Source organism: Hydractinia symbiolongicarpus, chromosome 8 (assembly GCF_029227915.1).
Source record: "Hydractinia symbiolongicarpus strain clone_291-10 chromosome 8, HSymV2.1, whole genome shotgun sequence".
Taxonomy (NCBI): Eukaryota; Metazoa; Cnidaria; class Hydrozoa; order Anthoathecata; family Hydractiniidae; genus Hydractinia; species Hydractinia symbiolongicarpus.
The window spans coordinates 25,470,220-25,494,526 of record NC_079882.1 but is presented as its reverse complement, the minus strand read 5'-3'; the positions used below and the strand labels follow the sequence as shown (position 1 = coordinate 25,494,526).

At 32.6% G+C, this 24,307-nt stretch overlaps 3 protein-coding genes across 5 annotated transcripts; 2 read left to right on the top strand and 1 right to left on the bottom strand.

The window, feature by feature from the left end:
* The first annotated feature begins 139 nt into the window (after nt 1-139).
* Nucleotides 140-10,090, top strand: LOC130655735 (U3 small nucleolar RNA-interacting protein 2-like). 3 transcript variants are annotated; one of them, XM_057458522.1, is made up of 15 exons: nt 140-158; nt 3,453-3,536; nt 3,643-3,704; nt 3,795-3,898; nt 4,913-4,980; nt 5,063-5,104; nt 5,835-5,958; nt 7,002-7,126; nt 7,203-7,295; nt 7,383-7,483; nt 7,554-7,688; nt 8,125-8,190; nt 8,276-8,427; nt 9,281-9,363; nt 9,544-10,088. In XM_057458522.1, the coding sequence occupies exons 2-15, from the start codon at nt 3,468-3,470 to the stop codon at nt 9,751-9,753; spliced, it is 1,434 nt and encodes a 477-aa protein (XP_057314505.1). In that variant the 5' UTR covers nt 140-158; nt 3,453-3,467; the 3' UTR covers nt 9,754-10,088. The 3 variants fall into 3 exon arrangements, with proteins under 3 accessions (XP_057314505.1, XP_057314504.1, XP_057314503.1); XM_057458521.1 differs by lacking the exon at nt 140-158 and adding an exon at nt 2,886-2,966 and having other exon boundaries at nt 9,284-9,363; nt 9,544-10,090; XM_057458520.1 differs by lacking the exon at nt 140-158 and adding an exon at nt 2,886-2,966 and having other exon boundaries at nt 9,544-10,090.
* Nucleotides 10,091-15,455: 5,365 nt separating this feature from the next.
* On the bottom strand, nt 15,456-16,173 carry LOC130655314 (mitochondrial import inner membrane translocase subunit Tim8 A-like). Its single transcript, XM_057458052.1, has one exon. The coding sequence runs from the start codon at nt 16,030-16,032 to the stop codon at nt 15,796-15,798; it is 237 nt and encodes a 78-aa protein (XP_057314035.1). The 5' UTR covers nt 16,033-16,173; the 3' UTR covers nt 15,456-15,795.
* A 40-nt stretch (nt 16,174-16,213) lies between these two features.
* Nucleotides 16,214-23,820, top strand: LOC130655312 (uncharacterized). Its single transcript, XM_057458050.1, has 6 exons — nt 16,214-16,303; nt 19,246-20,108; nt 20,569-20,707; nt 20,918-21,145; nt 21,385-21,555; nt 22,474-23,820. The coding sequence occupies exons 2-4, from the start codon at nt 19,259-19,261 to the stop codon at nt 21,102-21,104; spliced, it is 1,176 nt and encodes a 391-aa protein (XP_057314033.1). The 5' UTR covers nt 16,214-16,303; nt 19,246-19,258; the 3' UTR covers nt 21,105-21,145; nt 21,385-21,555; nt 22,474-23,820.
* The last annotated feature ends 487 nt before the right edge of the window (nt 23,821-24,307 follow it).

The window sequence follows — 24,307 nt, the reverse complement described above, 5'->3', positions numbered from 1 at the left end:
GCTAGAAACTCTTGGCATCTCTGATAGTCCAATTTCTTCTTGCTAGAAAGTCACGTGGCTTTGTTTTTTAACCAATAGGATTATTGCATGTTTAGGGACAAACAACACTGGCCAAATGTTCCTAAAATATTCCTTTGAAAGTCATATAATAAATTCAGGTAAGTGTATCAGGGTTTGAAAAATGTAAAGTTGGTTCGCCAAAAAATTGGCACTCTGTAATGAAGTAAACCACCATCTAGATGTGGCCTGGGAACGTCGTAGATCATTTACCATTGGCTTGTTCATTAGTAGCTACTTGTTTTTCGACATGAATTTGTATTTTTTGTGACCTGTGAGCTTTACTTTTCCTGCATTATTATTTTTTGTGTTGGAGACAAGTGGGGGATGTTTAAACTTGTGAACCCCCAAACACGAGAACTGAGCGTCTAAACTAGCGACTCTCTTAATTTCAACGTTCTTGTGTCCGATAGCCAAAATAATGTTGCAAAAATGAAATAAGTTTATTTTTATAGCATGCTGTAAAAAAATATTTAAAATATAATTATTGTTTCAGAGCTTCTTACTGTAACCAGTTTTTGTGAACATTACAACACAAGTTAAATACAGTATACTGATGATTAAAGTTGTTTTCACAAAAAATATGTTAGTTTCAAACATGAGTCTTCTAGTTAAATGCTGTTTCTTATTTTCTTTGTTTGAATTTGACGAAAACAAAGTTTAGGTAAAACAAAGTTTGTTTAAAAAAGATGCAATGGGACGAATTTAAACAATATGACACCAGCGGGTCATTGATATCGTTCAGAAGAAAATGCTAATTGCTAATTGTGTGTGCTTGTCTGAAAAAAACAAAAAGAACACTGTACGTAGGTACAAAAAAAAATTTAAAAAATAAACATTGTTTCAAAAATAACAAGAAGCCCTGGGTGCTCTAAGAATTTCCGCGCGCTACCAAAATATTTGATGAAAACCTGCTAATTCGTTGTGTTATTGTGCCAAACATTCAAAGGGGTTTGGTGCATGAACCTCTGAAGATAAAGCACACCAGTGACATTATATCTTACAACAAACGCAAACAAAACGAAACGTGTCATTAAACTCACACTTTAAAAGAAATTGCTAACAAAAAATACAGCCTATCATTCATGGTTGAAAGTCTTGCAATTGAATGTTGATGGTCTTAAACGGCATTAGTTGACATAAAATCAAAATTTTGATGTGACCATCATTTTCAGCATACTTTTTTTATTAACTGTGTCAATTTTTGTCGAAAATAAAGCAGCTTTAATTTTTGGATAAATTTTGGTCTGAAATGACATTTAGGTGACAAAAAATCAAAGTTTTGTACCATAATCATTTTCAGCATACTTTATTTGTTAACTGTGCCAGATTTAGCCGAAAATGAAGTGGTTTTAATTTTTGGACCAATTTTGGCCTAAAATGGCATTTAGGTGACAAAAATCAAAATTTTGATGTCACCATTATGTTCAGCATACTTTTTTTGTTAACTTTGCCAATTTTTGTTGAAAATGAAGTAGTTTTAATTTTTGGACCAATTTTGGCCTAAAATGACATTTAAGGTGACAAAAAACCAAAATTTTGATGTCACCATCATGTTCAGCATACTTTATTTGTTAACTGTGCCAAATTTTGTTGAAAATAAAGTGGTTCTAATTTTTGGACCAATTTTGGCCTAAAATGACATTTAGGTGACTAAAATCAAAATTATTAGGTGACCAATGTTTAGCATATTTTTTTTGTTAAATGTGCCAAATTTTGTCGAAAACAAATGCCAATTTTAGCCTGAAACGTCAATACGAGACTTCCCAGTAGTTAAGGAGCTTGGGTACGAAGTTTACATCTGTGACGGAGCAACGTGAAATCCCAGGGTCGATTTTTTCTCAAAAAATGCTCCGAAAGAAAAAAACGACGGTTTTAAAGAATTTCCTATGCCTTCGGGCGCGGAAATTCAATTAGATATTTTTTATTAAATATTTATTAAATCTTTTTCTAATAAGCAATTAACTCAGTCTGCCATTTATATATTTACTGTTTTTAACAAGGCTGTAAATTCTGACATTTTTCTGCCTTTCAAAGCTAACTGCGCTGAAAACAAGAACACTGATTTTCTGTAGAAAAGCACTTTCGATCTTAAAAACGGCTTTTCAGAAGCAAATGTTAGGAAACTTGCTCACATATTTTCAGTCGAAACTTCATTAAGTATGTACAAGTGAAATACGCTAACGGAAAGGGTTATTATTTTTTCTCCTGGCATAAAATAATCAAGCAAAACATGAGAATTAAATGGAAACACAGCAAACAAAAAGAATGAATGATTAATTTTTAATATCACAAAAAAAGACAACAAATACAAAAATATTACATTCACAATTTTACCATTTTTTTGCGAAGTGATTCGCAAAAATGGCATTTCAATTCGCAAATCGCGAATTGTGAACTGCTAATTCTAACCCTGTGTATTGTTTGTCCCCAGATGTGATGTCACCCTTCATACACAAGAATAATGTTCAGGGAAATTTTATTGCAGTTTCACATCTGCCAACCCGATTGCATGTGCTCAAGTACCCATGCGAAATTAATTATTTCCAAAGTCTTTATTGTATAAATTTTGCATTTTATGGAAACAATAACTAATAAATAATCATTTTATCATTAATTTCTTCAATGTAATGTTTTTTAGCAAACTGCTCAACAAATCCAAGAATTGAATGACCCTTTTGCTGTTTCAAGCCTCTTATACTTCATACCCTTTACTTTTTCTAAACTCTTTTTTTAAATTATTTTACAACAAACGCTGGCATTAAATCTTTAATGAAAATCAACTCCCCTATATGAAGATAAAAACATTGCTATGTAACTTTTACTAAATTTTAGGCATATTAATGTTCGCACAGCAAAAATTTTTTGCATGTAATGTACATAAATTTCCAACAAGTAAAGGGAAAGAGGTGTGTATATACATTTTTGAGCAAAATGTTTTGTGTACAATTTTTGTACTAATAAGATATATTATATATACTTGTTGCTAGTCAGTCTCTTTCTGCATTTTGCTTGCTTATGTGTCCAGTTTGTCAAAATATACAAAATAAGAAAACAATAAAGCAGTATCTGCACCGTCATATCAGTTGAACACATAAACATCAGAAAAACTGAGTAAAAATTCAATGTATATATATTGCAATTACCTTCAGCAAATTTTTTTTAGCAGATATCTCCTCATATTATGTTCAACAAGCATATGTTTGGCAGAAATCATAAAAATAAAATGAACTTTTGCAAAACCACTATTGGATTTAAAGTGTGTACTCAAGACCTAAAAACAGCATGCCCTGTTTTGTGCCCTTTGATATATATATAAATGTATATAGTTTTCTTCTACATTGTAGCACTTATAATGATGAAATAAAATCCATTTTTTATCTTTATGCTTGTAGATCATTAGTACAGTTATGGCTGGTTTCTTTTTAAAAGGAGGTAAAAATAGAAAGAGGAAAAATGCTGGAAAAACTCCAATAGCAGTATGTATTGAGTTGTTTTAACCTTAAGCATTCTCAGGTTTTAATGTTTTAATGTATTTACTGGTTCAAATAATATTTTTTGCTTTTTTTATTTTATTTTGCAAAGGTACGACAAAAGAAGAAAAGTAAAGAAGTTGTCAGTGACAATGATGATTCAGATTTGTCTGGGTATATTTTATTTTATTATTACTGTTATATTTTCTTAATTTTAATTTTAGTTTGTTAAACTTCATAATGTAAGTATTTTAATCTTTTCAGTGCTGAAGAACTTGAATCTAACCAATCAGAATCAGAAGATGAAACAGCTCAAGAGAAACGATTAAGACTGGCAAAAGAATATATAAGTAAACTTGAACATGAAGGTATGGGCTTATAAACAACAATTTATTTTTGTTTATTAACGGGCTTACCACTCTCTTAGAAATTCCTAAAAAAACACTTATCTTCTTTATAAGAATAAAGTCATTCCGTTTCGCATATCAAATAGGGTTAGTTATTTGTGGACAGACACACTATTTAATATTAGATCTTTATCTGCAACCTGTGAACATGGTCTAAGTTGTCCCTCGATTTTATAGAGGCGAACCAAAGAAGGCTATGCAAAATTTTGGAACTTTTACTGTCGCAAAGGCCTGAGATAGATAATACAGCAAATATCAATCATCCATAGATTTGAAGCTGTTTCTTTTAACTACAAAACCTACCTTGTGGTTGAACGCCTTAATAATTTGAGCATGCTGTAAATCACATGTCTTATGTTGGTAAATTAATGCTTAGGCATGAGAACCACCACTTGCCTATAATATATATTTAAATTCCTTAGTTTTCTGAAAATTTTATAGCTTAAAGTAAAGCTTTCAATCTTACAGTCAGCTGTAAATAGTCTATCTTCATTTTCACAATGCTGGCATTGTTGTTGTGTGTCTTAAGACATTGATATTCTAAAAAATTTAATTGTGTACATATATTTGAATTACTTCAGATTTATTAGGTTGGCATCGGTTTGAAAATAATTTTACCATTTACGCAGTCCATTTTGAAACCATGTAATCCATAAAGGAGATATTATATCATCCCCCAACTCCCACTTCCTCCTTTCTTCTAAAACGACTTTGCTTCATACTGATCTGGTTTAAATATTTTTTATGAGGCTCCTTAATATACTCATGTTTTTAAGCAAAAATCTATCCTCAAAATATTCTAAAATGTTGAACAAAAATTCACTAAAAATAATGGAAAAATTTCAAAATTGAATTTCTCCCAAATATATTTGAAGAAACATTCTGGGATCTCCAGAAATCTCCTTGAATTCCTTTTTTCAAAAGGTCAGACAATCCTAATTTAGTGGGGGAGGCTAAAGTGAATTATTTTTTTAGAAACGGATAAACAGCTTGATAAAGACATTGACAAGGAAGCCATTGCTCATCGATTGCAAGAAGATGTTGTATGTGAATTTTTTTGTATCAAACCCCTAATTTTTGCAACAAGGTAATCTGTAATAAGTTTTAAAAAAAAAATTTTTATAGCTAGAAGATGCTGGCCATCTTGAAAAATTCATTGCTGATACAGTAAGTAAAAAAGTAATTTTAATAGAACAACGGTAAAAATATGCAAGTAGTAAATATAGGTAAATTTGTAAACTTTGTGAATCCGAATTACTAAAAGTCAGCAGGAGATGAGGTTGGCAACACTGATTAGAGGCATTTCAGGGGTTGGTTATATTCTCCTTCCTTCAGGAATTTAACTCAATTTAACTCAATAACTTTTGCAGACGTATTATTCTTCCTATTCATTGGCAACTTTTACCTTGTTTCCCTTAGTGCGGCAAAGTTTTTGAGATTTCAAGTTCAAGAAATAACTTAAGATGTGGATTCTACGTAACATATCAAAATGGAGAGAATTGGTTTTCTATTTCTACAAAAAACGATGAATTAAAGACTCAACTTTAATTTTTTTCTCACGATTTTTAGCCTAATTCTTTTCACATTCTTCAAAACAAAGTTGGTTCTGTTGCATTATAAAGGCGTTTTCTCGACATGCCCACCTTGGAACATATATAGACATCATAAAAAAGCTGTCCTTAAATCAATGTAGCTCAACTTTCATGTCAGCAATGCAAAATGCCCACGTGAATACACAGGACTGCTTAAACCCACGACTTCGTGCTTGCTGCATGCCAGTCTTACTTCACCCTCCCTCTTTGCACTGCTTGCAGGGCTGATGTGCAGATTAACTTAACTTGAAAAGGAATGTTTTATTGCTTAATGAAGTTTCAATTTGAGAATATTTTTAACCTAGATAAAACCCAACATGGAAAACATAAAGATTCTGCGTGGACACCAGCTACCTGTGACATGTGTTGTTGTGTCACATGATAATAAATACATTTTTTCTGCATCAAAAGATGGAACTATAATAAAATGTATGTATAAAAGTGATTGGCTTTGGGAGGGGGTATGTTCTTTTAAATACGAGAATTCCATTGCAGTAAAAAAAAATATTGGACTACAATTTTTTTTAACATTTGAATATTTAGTACCATAAAGGCTGAAATACAGTATCATTTTTCAATGATCACTTTTCAATGATACATTACAATGACGTTAAAATGACAAATCAAACGTAGAAAAAGAAAGTACAGAAGTGTATGGGTGAAGCCATGGTTAAATAGGCAAACTGAACTTGGCATCTACAATACTACAATACCAAGAGTATACGCAATTTTTAAGAAGCCGCTGAATATTTTTTTTAAGCTCCTTAATCTCATAAAAGTTGACATTGAGAAAAAAACAACACATTAACGAGACCCAATTCGTGTTCAAGTCAAACTAGCCGCAACTTTGAAGTTTTTATCATGTGGGATATCCCACAAACTGGGCTGGCTTCTGCAAATCTCAATAAAATTTTCAATCGCTTCTTGCGTCTTCATTATCTTGTTCAAATCTTTGTTTTTAACTATGTTTACGCCCTAATTACATCGCGTGCAACAAACACGTGTGCGAAAACAATAGATTCGATTTAAAACAATAGAAAAAAAATGTCATTAAAAAATTAAAAGTTAAACATGTTTAACTTTTAATTTTTAAGGATCATTGGAAATGAGAATGTAAAAAATGACATTTTTTCCTGTATACACTGTCATTTTTGAATGATAATTGGAAAATGATCATTGAAAAACAATAGTGTATTCCAGCCTTAAGAAAGAGCTTAATTTACATAATTCTGAATGAATTTGAATTGACGGAATGGCAATCTAGATCTAGCCAAACATGAATTATGTGTTACTAATTGAAAAACACTGTCCGGCGAACTTGTGTTTAAAAATTCCATGTATTTCTACTCAAATAGATTGTGTGTCCAGGTCTTTTTATTTAAAGAGCATTTATTCTAACACGAGCTTAGCTCTAGCTTTTACAAAATGAAAGAAAAAGAGGTTAGTTAAAAATAAATTTAGCCTCTTTTTAGGGGATGTAACATCCGGTGTTAAATTGGGGAAAATATTGAACAAAGCAAAAACAAAAGATCCAAAAAGCGAATGCCACTCCGGACAAGTGCTGTGTTTAGCATTAACCACTGATTTTAAATTTCTAGTAAGTTGCAGTGTATTAATTTTAAATTAGCTGATCTGTTTTGATTACTATTTCTGACTCGTTAGTAATGATTTAGGCCAGTGGTGGACAAGATATGTTAGTACTCATATGGAATCCTGACACTCTTGCTTGGTTACACACATTTAAAGGTCACCGTGATAATATTTCTGTAAGTGTTGTTCCTACTTCATATGGTTGCGCTGCTTAATGTGGTGTTTTTGCTTAGGTGAAACATAAATAATTATTTTTCTTGAAGGGTTTGGCATTTCAACATAGAAAGCATCAACTCTTCAGTGCTTCTAACGACAAAACAATCAAAGTGTGGAGTTTAGATGAGATGGCATATGTAGAGACACTGTATGTGGATATTATGTTTGTTTCTCCAAGGATACTGTGTGTAGGGTTTAACATCTCTAGCTATTCACAGGTATGGGCATGAAGATGCTGTTCTGGGGATTGATAGTCTGTATCGTGATCACGCTGTTAGTTGTGGAGGAAGAGATAGATCAGTTCATCTTTGGAAAATACCAGAAGAATCCCAACTTGTCTTCCAATCGTCGAAGTAAGAAGCATATACCTTAAGGGGACAATTTTTTGCGGATATTTTATTTTTCCCGAAATTTGTAAATTAATTTTTGGGCGACGCTGAAGAAATTTTGCGACAGAAATTAATGTGGATATAAGAAATAGAAAATTTTGCAGAAGAAATTTTTGTTGATAACAAATTTTAAAAAATTTGCGGATTTGAGCTAAATCTGCAAAACTAAGTCCGCAAAAATAAATTTTGCAAAAAAAATTTTCCGCACATAATTTGTTCCCTTGATAAGGTAGCTTGTCGTGTTTGATGTTATTTGAAGCTAATCTTTCTATGTTTACAGTTGTGAAAACGTACTGTTGTTTAAGCTATGCTTCTTCTTTCGACAGCGAGAATAATAATATATTTTGTGTATGGAGTAGCGGAAGATTTTTTGTGTATCAATTGTCAATATATACTTTAGGGGTTCATCATTTGATTGCATCACAATGCTAAATGAAGAATATTTTTTAACTGGTGGTGACGATGGGTAAGTTCTTCTCGTTTACACTTTGATACATGCTTTCATGCTCTCCTTTTTTTATTTGTATTTTAGCTTACACTTTTCTTTATAGATCACTGTCAGTATTTTTCGTGCGTAAGAAAAAACCAATCACGTTAAGAATGAACGCACATCAAAAGAAATCAGAATCACCACGCACTTGTTGTGACGAATCGTGGATCACAGCTGTCACTTGTCTTCCGTATACAGACTTAGTGGCGTCAGGTAATTACTTTTAGTTTTCCAATAAAAATTTTGTTAATTTCTTTTAAATTAAACAATTGGTTCTTCAGTTAATCCTTTTAGTTTAAAAATCTTTCAAATTATTTTTGAAGTTACAAAAATTGCAAGAATTTTTAATGATGTCTAAATTAAAACCAGTTTGCATAGAATTATTATAGGAACAACTTCATATATGCGATACTTAAGTAAGTATAAGTAAACCTGCACATAAGCTTACCAAGTGCTGCAAAAATGATGGATTGAGTGGGAGTTGAACCAACTGAGCTACCCGATGGTTATTATCTGGAAACAAAACAAGAAAGATTTCGTTTCTAGAATACTGTAATATATTATCAAATAAGAGAATGATATAGAAATGAAAGCAAATATGTAACCTCGAAACAGAAAGAAAGCTTATTAAATGACTCCAGGTTTTTAAACACTGCTTTTATGAAACCTAAATGAAAAGTAAAAAGCAATAAAAAAAAACAATTTTTGATTTATTTTGTTTTTTAAAACGAATTTTAGCCTGTTGAAACTTGTTGCACGAAATACGAATCTAGCTTGGTTAAATTCCGCAGAACGTAGAAGAAAGAAAGAAAGAAATCGTAGAGCAAAAAGAATAAAGAAGGTTACATATAGCATAAAAAACACGAATTTAAGAAACACGTGTCTCAAAATGCCTAAAAACTTAAGAAACATTTCAGGCTCAAATGGATGATTTTTACAAAACTAGTTTCTTAAAGACAAATGACGGGTATTTTAATTTAGACGAACATTTTGTTCTTCATGCTTGTTCTTTACTTATTTTTTGTCCGTAAATGTGATTGAGCTATTTTTGAGTTGTCTTTGTTAGCAGGTTCATGTGATGGGTGCATCAAATTATGGAGATGTGAAAAATCATTCCGAGCAGTGAAAGAAATTCATTCGATCCCAATGGTAAGTCAGTAATTCAAGGACAATGTTTTTGTAAGCACTCAGTAAGCTAACGAAGATTATGTCGTAACCAGTCAGTAAGTGAATGAAGATTTTGTCGTATGCAGTCAGTAAATAAACAAAAATGTTTTCATAAGTCTTGTCGTAAACACTGCGTTGTTTAAAATTTCGATTTATTCTTAGCTTGGGTTTGTCAACTCTCTAAAATTTTCAAGCAATGGTGATTTTTTGGTGGCTGGAGTGGGCCAAGAACACAGACTTGGACGCTGGTGGAAGATCAAAGAAGCTCGAAATTCAATATGCATTATACCGCTAGATAAAATAAGTTCTGAAGAAAAGATTAATAGACAGCAGACTGGAGATAAAAAGAACAACAACAACAACAATACATAACTACTGACTTTGCGTGAACTGAATTATCGGAATATTTGTGAAGACACAGTGGTTTCCAGTTATAGAAACACTTAGTGTGCAAGAAACTGTCATCATCATAAACTGATTAATAATAATATCGAAAATAATTACCAAATTTTTACGATTTTGTATTATTGTGCACGTTGAAAAGCAGTGGAAATTTATTACAGCCAACGGAATGACAAAAAGCGTATTCTGTTGGACCATTTTCCAAAAAATAAAAAGTTTTTTGCAGAAAGTCGAACAATTTCAACTCAAACTAAACGTTTCTTTATCACGTTTACACGCACGATCTTTTTTTCGCGAATTTTAAAAGTAACCTATTTTTCATTTTCGAAATAACAGAATTGTATTCCCTATTAAGGTACAGTATAACTCCGTCAAGTTAAACTTTTTTAATTTTCTTGTCCCTTTTTTCCTTATCCGCTTACTGAAAAAACTTCGTTTAACTGGATTTAAAACGTAAACAAGATACAAAACTTCACATAAAAACCTTTTTCTTTTTTTTGCCAAGACTTACGTAAAATATGTTAAAATGTTTAAATGATGATTCATTATTAAGCCTGCCGCTATGAAGAGATAATTCTGATAGGTAATGTAACTTGAGACCGTAAAATAACTTTCGCTATTGCGGGGCGTGTCTGCCACACGAGACTTTGTTCTGATATTTTGACCGCTATTTTATCTATTCCTCGGAAGTATTCGTTGTAGAAAGGTGTCCGGTATAAGTAGGTTCCAATGTATGACCCCTCAATAAAAATTCCCGCTTACTTTTAAAAATCTCTCTTTTATCTAATTAAAGGAATTAATTTTAGTTATAGCTAATTTTGGCACACAAGTCAAATATTTCGCGGAAAAGGTATTTGATGACATAAACATGGTACAAAATCCAGTGAACATTTTTTTATTTTAGAGTGTGATATGCATTCAGTGAAATAAAATAGTGTTCAGCCAACAACATTCAGCGAAAATTTTTATATTCAGTAATTTTTTTTTATATTCAGTGAATATACATGTTTTCAGCACTTTGTTCTTTAGTTTTGATAGCCCCTATTCTAACTATCCCCCTATATGTTTTCTTCAGAGACATCAGGTACAGGCATATTTTCGTTTGTGTTGCCTGCCATCTTTGTCTCGAAATCGAAGCAAATATCTTAAAATGATAAGCAAATAAGCAAAACCAAATAAGCAGAACCGAGAACTAGGATCTGAACTAACTCGTTTCTTTTACTTGACTAATTATATATGACACTTGAATATATATGGTGGCCGATGAGTGTCAACGCATAAAATGAATTCGAGAAGGAAAAATGTAAATTGAAATTTATTCTATAACGCAACTGATGACATTTGTCGGCCAACATTGTGGCCGATTAGTGTCACAATTTTTTTCGGTACCGTCAAATTTTATTTCGAAGTAAAAACAAAATTTGAAATGATTTTAATTTTAAAACTTGAAACTCAACTGATGACACTGCTCGGCCAACGTCGTGGCGGATGAGTGTCGCAATATTTTTCGGTACCGTCAAATTTTTTACAATAACAATTTTTTTCATGTTACCATTTCCAGCTGTCCTCGTGCTTTCGGTTTTTCACACCAGCTGACCTCGTGGTATAAATAAGAATAAATAAACACTGGGTAGGGAGGGAGTAGTAATTTTTTATTGTTTTGTTTTTACTGAAAATAGTAAGCATGTTCTATATATTACAGTTACAACAGTTGAAATTGGATAGTTAAACCTAAACATTTTTACTTTTTTTTCAAACCTTCAGCATCTTCACGTATATTCTCCAAGACTCGACTTCAATACAATACCAGGGCTTTTGTAATATCTTTTGAAATTACGGCAACAACAATTTTTTTCATTGCGAACTTATTAGACGATAAATTTGTATTTTCACTTTTTTTGGACCATGACACGTCGCTGGCCGAATAGTGTCATCAGTTTATAATGACTTTTACTTTGAACTTATGTTTGAATTTTGTTTTTATTTCTAACTTAACTTTGACATTTATTTTAGATTTAAATTCATCTTTGCAAAATTTATTTTACGGGTTGACACGGGTTTTTATTTAAGAAAACCGTTTTTCGACTCGAGCCTCAATTTTCTTAGCAAAATACTTGAATACCTTAGGTGTACTAATTTTTGCGGGTACATTGTTCGCGAATTTCGCGTTTTTTGACCATTCGCGAAATTAAATGCCCGCGAAATATTTCGCGTTGTTAAATTCGCGAAAAATAATACCAGCGAATTTCTTTTTCAATTGAAATTTGCGAAAATTATTACTCGCGAAAAAAGCTAAATTCATCAGGTAGAGATGATAAACAAGACAACCTTAAAAATACCACGCATATATTCCCAAAACCTAATCGACTACAACTTTATCACATCGTTTGTTTTCTTCCCAAACATGTCTCGAATGTCTCTTGACCGAACTTCCGCCTTCTTTTTATTTTTCGTGCTTGACGAAGACACACACAGCGTACAATTAATTCCCGCGAAAACTCGAATTACGAACAATTCGTTAAAATTAATACTCGCAAAAAATCAAAATTTCTTCGTTTCGCGAAAATTAATACCGGCGAAGTAAAACTTTTTTGACTCCCGAAAATAAATAGCCGTGAAAATTAGTACTCCTAAGGTAGGCTGAAATTTTCATAAATATTTTCTTAATGTTTATTCCTCTATTTTGACTTTCTCGAATTGAACTATTTTCATGCTGTTACAGTTATGTATTTTATTTACCGTAAATGACAGATTAAGCGCCCCGTACCTAATAAGCGCTCCAGGGTTTGGGAGATATTTTGAAATAAATGCCCCGGGTTATTTACGGTATTCGACTAGAAAAAAGAAATTTGATATTGCAGTGTTTTGAAATTATGGTGATTTTAGAACTGTAGATAATCTCCAAAAATTGGATCTAACATACTGAGGCTGGGGATTTTCTTAAGATTTTTGGGTTTTCGAGACTCATTTTCTATGAAATAATAAAAAAACGCGTATATATAAATTGACTGAATCTATGAAATACTTCACTGAAAACGGCACTGAACATGTAAATTATTTGCCTGGATATATAAATACGGGACTGAATATATAAAAGTAATTGCTCTGAATGTCGCAAAATCTGAGCAACCTTTAACATTTTGTTTCTCAATTTATACCGTTCTTCAATGGTGTTTACGTAGGAAAAAACAAAGACTCCTTAAAGTTGAAAGTCTAAGTAAATCAAAAGAAATTAATGTCATCATTTCTTAAAAAGAAAAAGGAAATTTTGCAAATAGGGAGTTTTTCAATAAATTTCAGGGCAACCAATTTTCGCGAAATTGACAAAAACTCGTTAAAATTCGCATAAATTAATTCCCTTAGTATATTAAAACTCGAACAAATTCTAATTTTCGGTGGGTGTTCAAGTTATAGAATGTCTACTGCCAAATAATCAATTTAAAAGTTCCATAATGAGTTTTTTTGAACAGCAGAGATAAATTTGGTTAACGCCCTAAGACAGAAAACTATAATAAGTTTTGTGTAACAATAACCGTATTTGTTAGAAAACTTTCGCTTTTTTCGTTAAAAAATAAAGATTCTATTGTTATTTTTCCACAACTCCTATACACGCTGTTCCTTTTATACGAATAAGAATGCTTCAAGACTAGGATTTTAGGGTAAAAACAATGGGTTTAGTTACAGAGAAATATGAATATTAACCACAGCAATAAAAAAATGTCCTCAGAAAATTTGTGAGAGCCACATTTTAGTTGGGTGAAACAAAGTAAAATTGAAAAGGTCTATTTAATCCAAAAGAGAAAGTCACGTTTGCAAACAGATCCGGCTTTAACTTTGCAAAGTGTAGTTCATTAGTTCAGATTTAGCAAATTACCTTGAGCCTTTCCCTTTCTATTTATGATGAGAATTTGCGCTTGTAAAAATATTTTTTATGTGATATATATAACTTTGTGTATGCATCCATTTGCTGTTTTTTAAACTTGAGGTAGTCTATGTCGAAAAAGAAGAAGAATCAAGCAAAATCACAATAAGTCTTAGCACAAAGTTTAACGAGTAATAAAATATTTTTTAAAGTAGTTGTTACCAAGTTATCTAACAAGCTTTACTATAACAACCTTTTGCTGGAAAAAAATTACACAGTAAAACCTTTAGAATACTGAATTTAATCTTGACTTTCTAGAGCTCTAGAAGTTTTTTTGACAAAAATTCCCCAAAAGAGCAAAATTTCTCCGACTTTGGAAACAATCTTTTGCAATGGATAAAATGATAGCTAGCTATACAGCCTGTAACAGTTTGGGAGATGACACTAAAAGGGAAACGGTTGGGAAACCGTTTTAAGGGAAATTCCCATGTCATATAGGAAAATGGTTTTTCATATAGGAAACTGTTTTCTAAACTAATTTTTTGAATTTCCGCGCCCGAAGGCGTAGGAAATTCTTTAAAACCGTCGTTTTTTTCTTTCGGAGCATTTTTTGAGAAAAAATCGACCATGGGATTTCACTTTGCTCAGTCACAGATGTAAACTTCGTACCCAAGCTCCTTAACTACTGGGAAGTCTCGTATTGACGTTTCAGGCCAAAATTGGTATTTGTTTTCGACAAAATTTGGCACAGTTAACAAAAAGAGTATGCTAAACATAATGGTGACATAATAATTTTGATTTTTGTCACCTAAATGTCATTTTAGGCCAAAATTGGTCCAAAAATTAAAACTACTTTATTTTCAACAAAAATTGGCAAAGTTAACAAAAAAAGTATGCTGAACATAATGGTGACATCAAAATTTTGATTTTTGTCACCTAAATTCTATTTTAGGCCAAAATTGGTCCAAAAATTAAAACCACTTCATTTTCGGCTAAATCTGGCACAGTTAACAAATAAAGTATGCTGAAAATGATGATGGTACAAAAGTTTGATTTTTTGTCACCTAAATGTCATTTCAGGCCAAATTTATCCAAAAATTAAAACTGCTTTATTTTCGACAAAAATTGACACAGTTAATAAAAAAAGTATGCTGAAAATGATGGTCACATCAAAATTTTGATTTTTTGTCAACTAATGCCGTTTAAGACCATAAACGTTTCAATCGCAAGACTGTCAACCATGAATGATAGGCTGTATTTTTTGTTAGCAATTTCTTTTAAAATGTGAGTTTAATGACACGTTTCGATTTGTTTGCGTTTGTTGTAAGATATAATGTCAGTGGTGTGCTTTATCTTCAGAGGTTCATGCACCGAACCCCTTCGAATGTTTGGCACAATAACACAACGAATTAGCAGGTTTTCATCAAATATTTTGGTAGCGCGCGGAAATTCTTGGAGCCCCCAGGGCTTCTTGTTTGATTTTAATTTGGGTTTCCCTTTTGGGAAACCGTTACCCATTCTCAGAACCATTTCAGGGAATTGCGAAAAGAGGCTACGATAATTTTTTTTCCTTTGGTGAAAATTTGCGGGAAAATATTCCCTTTCTATTGGTTAAAAATTTTTAGTGCGCTTCTTAACCAGCTTGTGCGCAGATTCCTTTTTATTTTGGTGGTTTCCCTAATGAGAAGCCATTACCGTATTTCTGGCCTATTTAGGGTAACAGTTTCCCAAATGGCAAACCGTTTCCCAGATGTGTAGTGGTTTCCCTTTTTGACTCAACTTCTGAAATGGTTAAAGCAAAAGTTCCATATGTGTTTTAAATAAATCTTGATGTACACAAGAACATAGATACATATCCTAAGTAGCATTTACACATAAAGCTAGCTACTCACTAGCCAGCTGAAAAAAGTGTCACAGTCACAAAATAAGGAATGATTTACAAAAGTCACATCTCCAAAAAAGTCTCATGCACATTTGTTACCAAACTTCATAAAATACTATTAATTCGAAAGTAGAACGTTTTATATTCAATTGGTAGCTAGTCGTTTTAAAAAACCAGCTAGCTAGATAACTTATAAAATTCAAAAAGTTCTACGGTAAAAAAAGCTATGAAAAAATAAAGTTAGCCAAACTAAAATAAATTTTAATATTTAACCTCCTTTCTGTGATAATCGGTTTAAAATGAAATTTGAAGTATCAATAAATCTTTCGACACAGTTACTCAAGCAAGACTGCTGTCTAGATTCTAATTTTGCTCCAGTTTTATCGATGCATTTTTCCCAACACATTTCAGTTAGATTGTGCACATGCTGTTGAAATTTAGCTTTTTGTCCCTCAACTGCTAGAAATCTCTGTAGTTCAGGATCAGCTTGATCTGGTGATGCCATTTAGGTAGCAAGATAACTGATGTGATAAAGTATTTGATATGGAAACCGGTTTTCTTTTTACGGGCACTGTTGCAAATTGCTGGAAATTGTTAGACGAACTCTCTATGTTCACGTGAAAGGGATACCATTATGAATCTGTCTTTCTGATATGACCCTCCTCCTTATGTATTGCGCATGCGCTTCTTCTTTCAGCTTAACGAATGAAAGTGAAAGTAACCGTGGTGAATAATGACCAGGCAACCAGCAGGGAAAGGACGATAGCCAATAACAGGTATTTAAGTACAATTGTCATTATAACTGTACAAATGCCATTTGTTTAGGCCAACTTAGATACAATTTAAATATATTCCGACTCGTATATCCATATATATAGTAAGGCCTTAGTGATAATTGCAGCCAAGATTGCAGTAAACAGTTTCATTTAGGTGTACATATCGTCAGGTACATATTCTTTAATTCATTTATCCCATCATTTTCTACAATGGCCCCTATGGCTTACTTCTCTTCCAATTTAAAAACACTTCTCTTCTATGATCTAAACAGTTCTCAAACTCGTCCCCAGCGCCTTTTGTCTCTTTTTTTTTACTGAACGTAAAAAGACAAAAGGCGCTGGGGACGAGTTTGAACAGTTCTCTTCTGCATTTTGACACTTATGCACCTAACACTTCTGTGCATGTGGCCCTAAACCTTGTCTTCACAACTGAATTGTAAAATCTGGTCAGAAATTTTACACCCATAGTTTTCGCAAGAAGTATGTTTGGCTAACACGATTTATAAACAGCTTATTGTAGCAGGTTCCAAAGCATGTGCATAAATAAAATAATACCACGAATCAATTTAGACCAATAGCAGAGTAATTAATTTGATAACAATACAATACGATAAAGACACAATAAATGGCAAAAAAATGGCTGCCCATAGTCCTCAAAATCAACCAAGCAAATCACATGTTTTTTCTTTATTTATTATAATGAATGTGCTTTATAAAAATATCAAGCTAGAATTTTAGGTTAAAAACAATAGTTCATTAGTTTAGGATGATATAAAAATGTACGGATGACAAAGTAAATCTTTTTAAACATTTTTTTACAAAACAGCATGATCCATTATATTTCGAAAAGGCAAAAATGCCTGGGGACGAGGGTTGTCATTTATTTAAAAACTTGAGTTATCAAAATTCAGCTCAATCAATATTCCTGACCAAAATTTGATCTGAGAATTTTTTGAGTTTATGGAAGAGAAGTGCTTCTCACTTTGAAAGAGAGAATTTGGGAGGAAAGAAGAAAAGTGTTCAACTAAATCCTTTGGCTTGAACTCTATTCGAAGTCAGTCCATTTATTCATGGAATTTTGTGCAAAACTCCTTTTCTTCAACTCAAATAGTCTCTCTCACCTCTCCTAAACTAACTTCTTCTCCGATCCAGTTCCTTTTCTCATTGTACTGCTGAGTTTGTCATCATTTGTTTTTCTTTTAATATGTTACTGCGTTGTGCATATGTTTTTGTTTGTTTGTTTTGTTGTTTTGTTTTTGTATATTAAGGGTGGCCAGCATCTTGTAATAGCTGTAGGCTAATAATGCTGGTCTCCTTACAGTGATAGCCTAATTTTCTTCGTAAATTTGATATTTATTTGACTTTTACCTTATGTATGCTATTGCTGTAGAATAAATACTTCTTCTTCTTCTTTATATTAAGAAGAGAAGTGAGCCATAGGGACCACCTTATAAAATATATATTTGACAGACCATGATAGTTGATCCACAAGAATGTGTACAAAGTCTATCCATGAGAAAGGAATCCAATAAAATTAGGATCATTATTCAATATATGACACGCGTTATAATGCAAGGAAAAGCATTTTTCACCATTTTTGATAACAAGATCAGGTAAAATCAACGCAGGATTGGTGTAAACCAGAGATTGCAGGATATAGCCAGGACATGCAGAATTATTTTTTCAATATTTAATAACTCAGGTTTAGTATTAGTTCCACCAAAAACAAAGTTATGGAAATAGGAAACATACAAAGTATAGATTTACAAAGTATAGATTTACCACAAATCTGTTCGCCTGAACTATGTGGCGCTGTATATTAGTGGTTAAAGCTCTCGTACTCTGTGCGGGAGACCGGTGTTTGATTCCTCTTGACGGCTATTCAACGTGGGCGAGTGAATGTTACTATAGCCCTGGGTTAACCCAAGCCATGTGAGGGGGGAGATGACACACTGTGGGCTGTTGGATGTTGCCGGGAGTTGTCTAGTAGAGCGCAGGCCCCACTAATTGGGTCTGCATAGCTCAAAAGAAGCAATAAATGCTCTAGGACTCTCCATCTAAGCCCAGGCCCCTCCTGAAAATAACAGACAGGGTATATCCCTTGATAATTGTGAGACTAGCCATGTAAAATATGCACATCTATCTATCTATCTAACAGACCTGTTATAAACAACTTAATTTTTACATTTTTTTAATTGGAATTTTAATTGTTTATTTAAAATTGTTGTAGTAAGAGCCTACTCACTGCTTTGTAGTGAAAATATCGGAGACCATAGGTAGGGTACAAATTTGACAGAAATATACAGCAATCTTGCATACGATAATAGAGTAAATAGAGCTAAACTTTTTTGAAAACTCTATAGGTTAATAAACATGTTTGGTTCTGGAACTGCAGTTTAAGGAGTCTTCAAAAAAATTTCCTTGTATTGTTAAGAGGATATTCTTGGTTGACCCTTTCCTAAACAGAATTTATACTGACCTGCATTTTTTGCCTAGTCTTTCATCAAAATTTCAACAAAAAGGTAATCACATCTTAAATTCAAACCTAACTGTGATATATTTCTTATGGCCACTATTTTGAGGGATCAGCAATATGCATGCACTTCAAGAGCAATTTCCCCCTTTGCTCCTCGGTTGCTATGGGCCTTATCAGCTGACTTCCCATTGGTTCTTGCAATGGGTAATGACTAGTTTCTGAATTACTAAATTAAATTAAATGATTGCTGTATTTTTTACCTAAAAAGTATTAACAACCAACATTCTAATTTGGTTGTTCAATCGGCAAATCCATTCCTCAATCTATTAAATCTTTTAAACTATGCTTCTACTTCTTAATGAACTATGAGATTCTAACTGGTTGTACACCCAATTTTACTAATCTGTCATTGAATGTAAAAGAAAGATTCTCTCTATTGTTTAACTATACGTTTATATATTTTTAGAAATAGAGTTTGAATGGCTTCTTTTGATGATTATGACAAATATATTCGTCTTCTTGTGCTTGTTCACCATGGAGGGCTTAAAATTTGCAGAGAAATTATACTCAACCCAACGTATTGTGGCTTACCCAAGAATGAGAATGATTTGTACAATGAATTAAAAAAAAAATTACCAAAAAACTTTTGCAAGTTTCATGATCAAAAAGCAATTTTATTCCCAAAAGACAAAAAGACAAAGATCGCGCGTTTCGACATAACCCTTATTACGGATGTCATCCTTGAATGTTTGAAAAACAAACAAACACCAGATATGGAAAAATGGCTAAAGAAACTAAAAAAAGAAAGAAACGATTTATCACATGCCGGAGAAAATGCAGTTACCATGTCTGATTCTGAGTTTGAGACTAAGTGGAAGGATTTGACAACCCTTTTGTCAAATCTAGGGTTAATTATTTCAACTGTTGCTGATCTTAAGACAAAAAGTTTGGATGATTCGACAGAAATTAAGCTAGCTCATATGCAATCCCAACTTGATATTTTTGGTAAACAAAGTGATAAGAATAAAAAGAATTTACAACAGTTGCAGCTATCGATATGGGCAATCTCAGATGCGATGGAAAAACAACCTAAAATTGTAGAAGAAGCGTTAGAAATTATGGAGAAATCTATTAATGTATTGAGAGAAGACATGGAAGAGTCGATAGAAGAGTCGATGAAGGACCTGATGTCACTGATTAAACAATCTAATGAAGAATTGTATGAGCGTATGCTTGGATATCAAACCAGGACTGACCAAAGGCTCGATTCATTGGAGGAAGATGTCGCTGAGCACAAAATTAAATTGGAAGAAATAGAAGAAACGAAAGGTGTGATTTTGTTGTTGCAATATGATCATTTTTTTCTATTATGGAATGTGCCTTAGAATTTATACGACATATCAAAGAGTAACATTGCATTCCTTCCATACGAACCTCCCTTCACCTCTGTGTCAACCATGCTTTCTGCTTTTCCATTTAACATATCAGTAAGTACCAAACATAAAAACTTCTACCTTTAAATTTAACTTTTCCGTTAATCTGCATTCTTTAGAAAACTTATATTCTATATTTGAATCCGAAAATTATTTTATAATCAAGTTCTTTCTTTCTGTAATATTGCTATTGGTCCATCACTTTGTTTTGAGTAATTTCTTTAATTTGGACTAAACTTTCTGCCTAGAGAGGTCAAATTAATTCAAATTCTTTTATAATACGCCTAATTTGAAATGTTATGTACGGAATGTCTAGACGAACGGCCCGTATTAATATCTACAGTTTTCATATTTAGCGGAATACTTTGTGGAATACGCCAAAAGTAGTCAATCCCAGTGTAATCACTGTTATAGAAAAATATCGTCCTATGAAATCAGATTGGGAATTGAAGTTGAGCAGCACACAAGAAATGGAAAGAGACCTACAAAAAGATGGTATGGTTTATACCTATTCTTTTAGAGTACCCTAAACGATGAAGAAAAATGAATTTAGAATAGATTCTCTTTCATCCCTCCACTATTTTTTCCCAACATCATTTAAATTGTTGTCTATTTTTTGTAACTTAGATTTATTTCATCTTCTACACCTTCTTAGAAGGGAAAGAGAATACTGTGATCGAAGTTGCTAAGAACTTTTTTTAATAGGTACCATCAGGACTGTTTCTTAAAAGGATTTAAAAAAGTGTCATTTAGCAACTTTTCTGGTACGGAGAAGATTAAGATAGAAGATCTTGAACCAATCTACGACTTAATAAATGGCGCCAAGATGCCTGAACATATTCGCATTGAGTGCATAAAACGTTACGATGAAAGCCCAACAAAGGGAGCATGAGTTGGCTGAGGAAGGGGCGTACTTGAAAAAGGGTGTGGATGGTAAGTTAATACTTTTCATATTAATTATTTGAATAAGTGAAATATAAAACAAAAATGACTTGAAGCTTTTCGCACGGTGTGTACGTTATTAACGAAAAAGATTCAATAATCCTCGTTCTCAGACCTTTTGCCGTATCATAAAGGCAAAATGCCTTTGGAAACAGGGTTGACTTGACTGTTAATACTTTAATTAGAAGAAAAAATTATGGAATGTATTGATTAACCTGTTTGTGTTATAGTCATCGTAAATACGTTACTAAAGAAAAAGCTTGAAGAAAAGACTGTCAAACAACTAAGAGATATACTCAGACCACTGCCTGGATTTTCGACATTGAAAAAAGAGGCCCTTGTAGAAGCTGTAATGAAAAATGGGATAAAACATGGACCTGTTCGAAATATTGCTAAAGAAGGTGTGGTATTTTTTCATCAACTCACTTATGTTTAATGTTGTTTCCTATTTTCTATTCTATTATAGGTAGCTAGAGTGGGCGGAAGGAGTCTTAAATAAAGTAAACCCCAAACACCCATGGTGACCTCATAAGTCCAAAATGATTAAATTACACCCTATCCTGTGTAATGGTTTCCACAAAATATACAGGTTTTTTTTTTAACTTCGCAAAAAAACTTCAGTGACAAAACATTACTTTTTTTAACATGATACAAGCAGTAACTTAGACAACATTTCTTCCTTTTGTCTTTTTTCAATGAAAAACGGTAAAAATTTTCAGGGGAAGTAAAAGGTACCTTCAAGTAAGAAATTATTGCGGGAGAGAAGATTGCGGATTAAGGAACAAATTAAGGAATTTGCAATATTTTCTTCCGCAATTTCCAGAAAAAAAATAAAATTCGCAATATAATCTCATCGATTTCCAAGAAAGAAGAGCTATTTTTGTTATGAAGGTTTACAGGGGAAACCCTCGTTATTTGCATCAAAAGAAAGTTTTAAGGGAAGATAGCTTAATGAGCAAGATGAAAAATATTTATTAATCGACTTCGTGGAAAAATTCATGGATCATTTTGGTAAATTCGCAATTTTAAATTTCATGATTGTGTCACCAATTCGCAATCTTTAGTTCCACAATTTACGATATTGTTGACCATGAATTCGCAATCTTTTCTGGCGCATATTTTTTTCTTCCCTAAGGTAATTCTTCTGACATTTTATTGTCAGATGTCCGAGGGTTACTTATGGAGTAAATCCTTGAAATCTATTAATAATAATAAAAAAATGGTTTAGACCATCTGATAGCTCTTCCTCTAGCTCTTCTTACATGTATCTCCTAAATTGATTTTGCAGAATTATTCAACATTATTTTTCTTTTTGAAAGAAGGAGACTACGTAATTAATGTGCGCGATAGCTGACTGTGCAAAATAGGTTATACGAATAAATCTGGTCAGCAAATTATCACACTTTGACTTTAATAAAGTTTGAGCAAAATAAACAACAACAAAATGGAGGAAGGAGAAGCAGAAAGCATGGTTGAAACAGAGGTGAAGGGTGGTCCGGGAGAACATCACGATGAAGTTCTTGTAATAGTACAGTGGAATCACTCTAAAGCGGACACTATTGGTGCAAAAAATGTGTCCGTCTTATAGAGGTGTCCGCGTTATAGAGATTGTATCCAAAAATCACTTTCAGAGCAAAATTTGACGTTTTTTCTTTGTTTTATACTTTTCAAATCAAGGAAATGTGACATATAATTTGATGAATGTGAACTTGTATTATTCATACGCTCTACTTTTATACAAACAAAAGCAATAATCAACTAACAAATTACATTGTATCTTTTATTTTATATACAAATTATAAACAAATACATTGTATTTTATAATCTACTGGAAGAAATCTCAGATTGAAGTTTGTTTTCTTTTTGATATTTGGAGATCCTCCACTTTTTTCGTAACTAATGACAGCATGTCTTGACTTTTCTCGTCAACAATACTTGAACGTTTTCGTCGAAATTAGCATACTCTGCAGCAGATATTTCAGATGTGAACTCTCGTACAAGAGCTTCAAATTCACGATCATCTTCTTCGACCACAGTCAATTCTTCATCGGATATTGGAGATGAAAACTTTTCATTTATTCACAAAGAAGGCAACGTGCACGACGAATTTGCATTGGCGATTACTTCTAAGGGACGTGCAGTTGGACATGTCCCTAAAAATCTCAGTAAAATCCTCCGCCGACTTTCAAAAATTGCCAATTGCAAAATAACATGTGGAGTCACATGGAAGCGTATAAACAGAGGGGCTGGTTATGGTCTGGAAATTCCAGTTCTATACGAGATTTTAGAAATTGTAAGTAAAAAAGTTAAAAAATGTACGAAATCAAGATGAAAAATTTAAGTGTTTTTTTTATGTGTCCGCTTTACACGGAACTTTTTCAAGGAAAAATGTCATTTGGTGCGAAAAAAGTGTCCGTTATACAGAGGTGTCCGCTTTAGACTATGTCCGCTTTAGAGTGATTCCACTGTACCTTAATAGTACTAATTTTCGCGGGTATTTATATCCCTGAAATTATTCACCCGCATAACCCTTTTCCATCGTTAAAATGTATGCTGTAAAGTATTCTATTTTTAAATGTAAAAAGAAAGTGTCAATTAAAAATCGTTTGGTCCAACCTTAATAATTTTACGATAATTTTACGTCAATCACGGCAACTTATACCCGAGATTTTTTCGCAAATCCGCGGAAATAACTACCGTGAAAATTAGTACCATTAAGGTAATTGTATATTGTTCAATATTTTTTCTAAATATGTAACAAGAAAATTTACCTGTTATTATTATTATTCCGATTATTTATATATCAATGCAGGTTCTGTGTTCTGCGGCATTGCTACCCAATTTCCCCCCACATGGCATGGCGTAACCCGTAGTTGTGATAAAGACACTTGCTAAACATGCCCGCTATGTAGACCCCAAACCACGGACTCGTCGTTGAACGTGAACATGCCTGTAAATTTTTTAATGCGAATCAATATCAACACAAACTTAAATTAAGAAAACAGCTACGAAAATACAAATACACAAAATTGTATCAAAAGACTTTACTGAATAAAAATATGAATTGTTACACTTTGCATGATGTAAGCTTTATTTTTTTTTGTTTTAGCCATAGAAAAAGAGTTTAAAATGGACAAGTTAAAGGAAATACTG

Bases quoted from the DNA above. Each gene is read 5' to 3' on its own strand.
- LOC130655735 (XM_057458520.1), top strand. From the start codon at position 2,901: ATGTTCGCACAGCAAAAATTTTTTGCATGTAATGTACATAAATTTCCA. The intron at 2,967-3,452 runs GTGTGTATATAC...TTATGCTTGTAG, and splicing joins CAACAAGTAAAGGGAAAGAG to ATCATTAGTACAGTTATGGC. The intron at 5,959-7,001 runs GTATGTATAAAA...GCCTCTTTTTAG, and splicing joins AGATGGAACTATAATAAAAT to GGGATGTAACATCCGGTGTT.
- LOC130655314 (XM_057458052.1), bottom strand. From the start codon at position 16,032: ATGGCATCACCAGATCAAGCTGATCCTGAACTACAGAGATTTCTAGCA.
- LOC130655312 (XM_057458050.1), top strand. From the start codon at position 19,259: ATGGCTTCTTTTGATGATTATGACAAATATATTCGTCTTCTTGTGCTT. The intron at 20,109-20,568 runs GTGTGATTTTGT...TTTCATATTTAG, and splicing joins AGAAATAGAAGAAACGAAAG to CGGAATACTTTGTGGAATAC. The intron at 20,708-20,917 runs GTATGGTTTATA...TTTTTTTAATAG, and splicing joins AAGAGACCTACAAAAAGATG to GTACCATCAGGACTGTTTCT.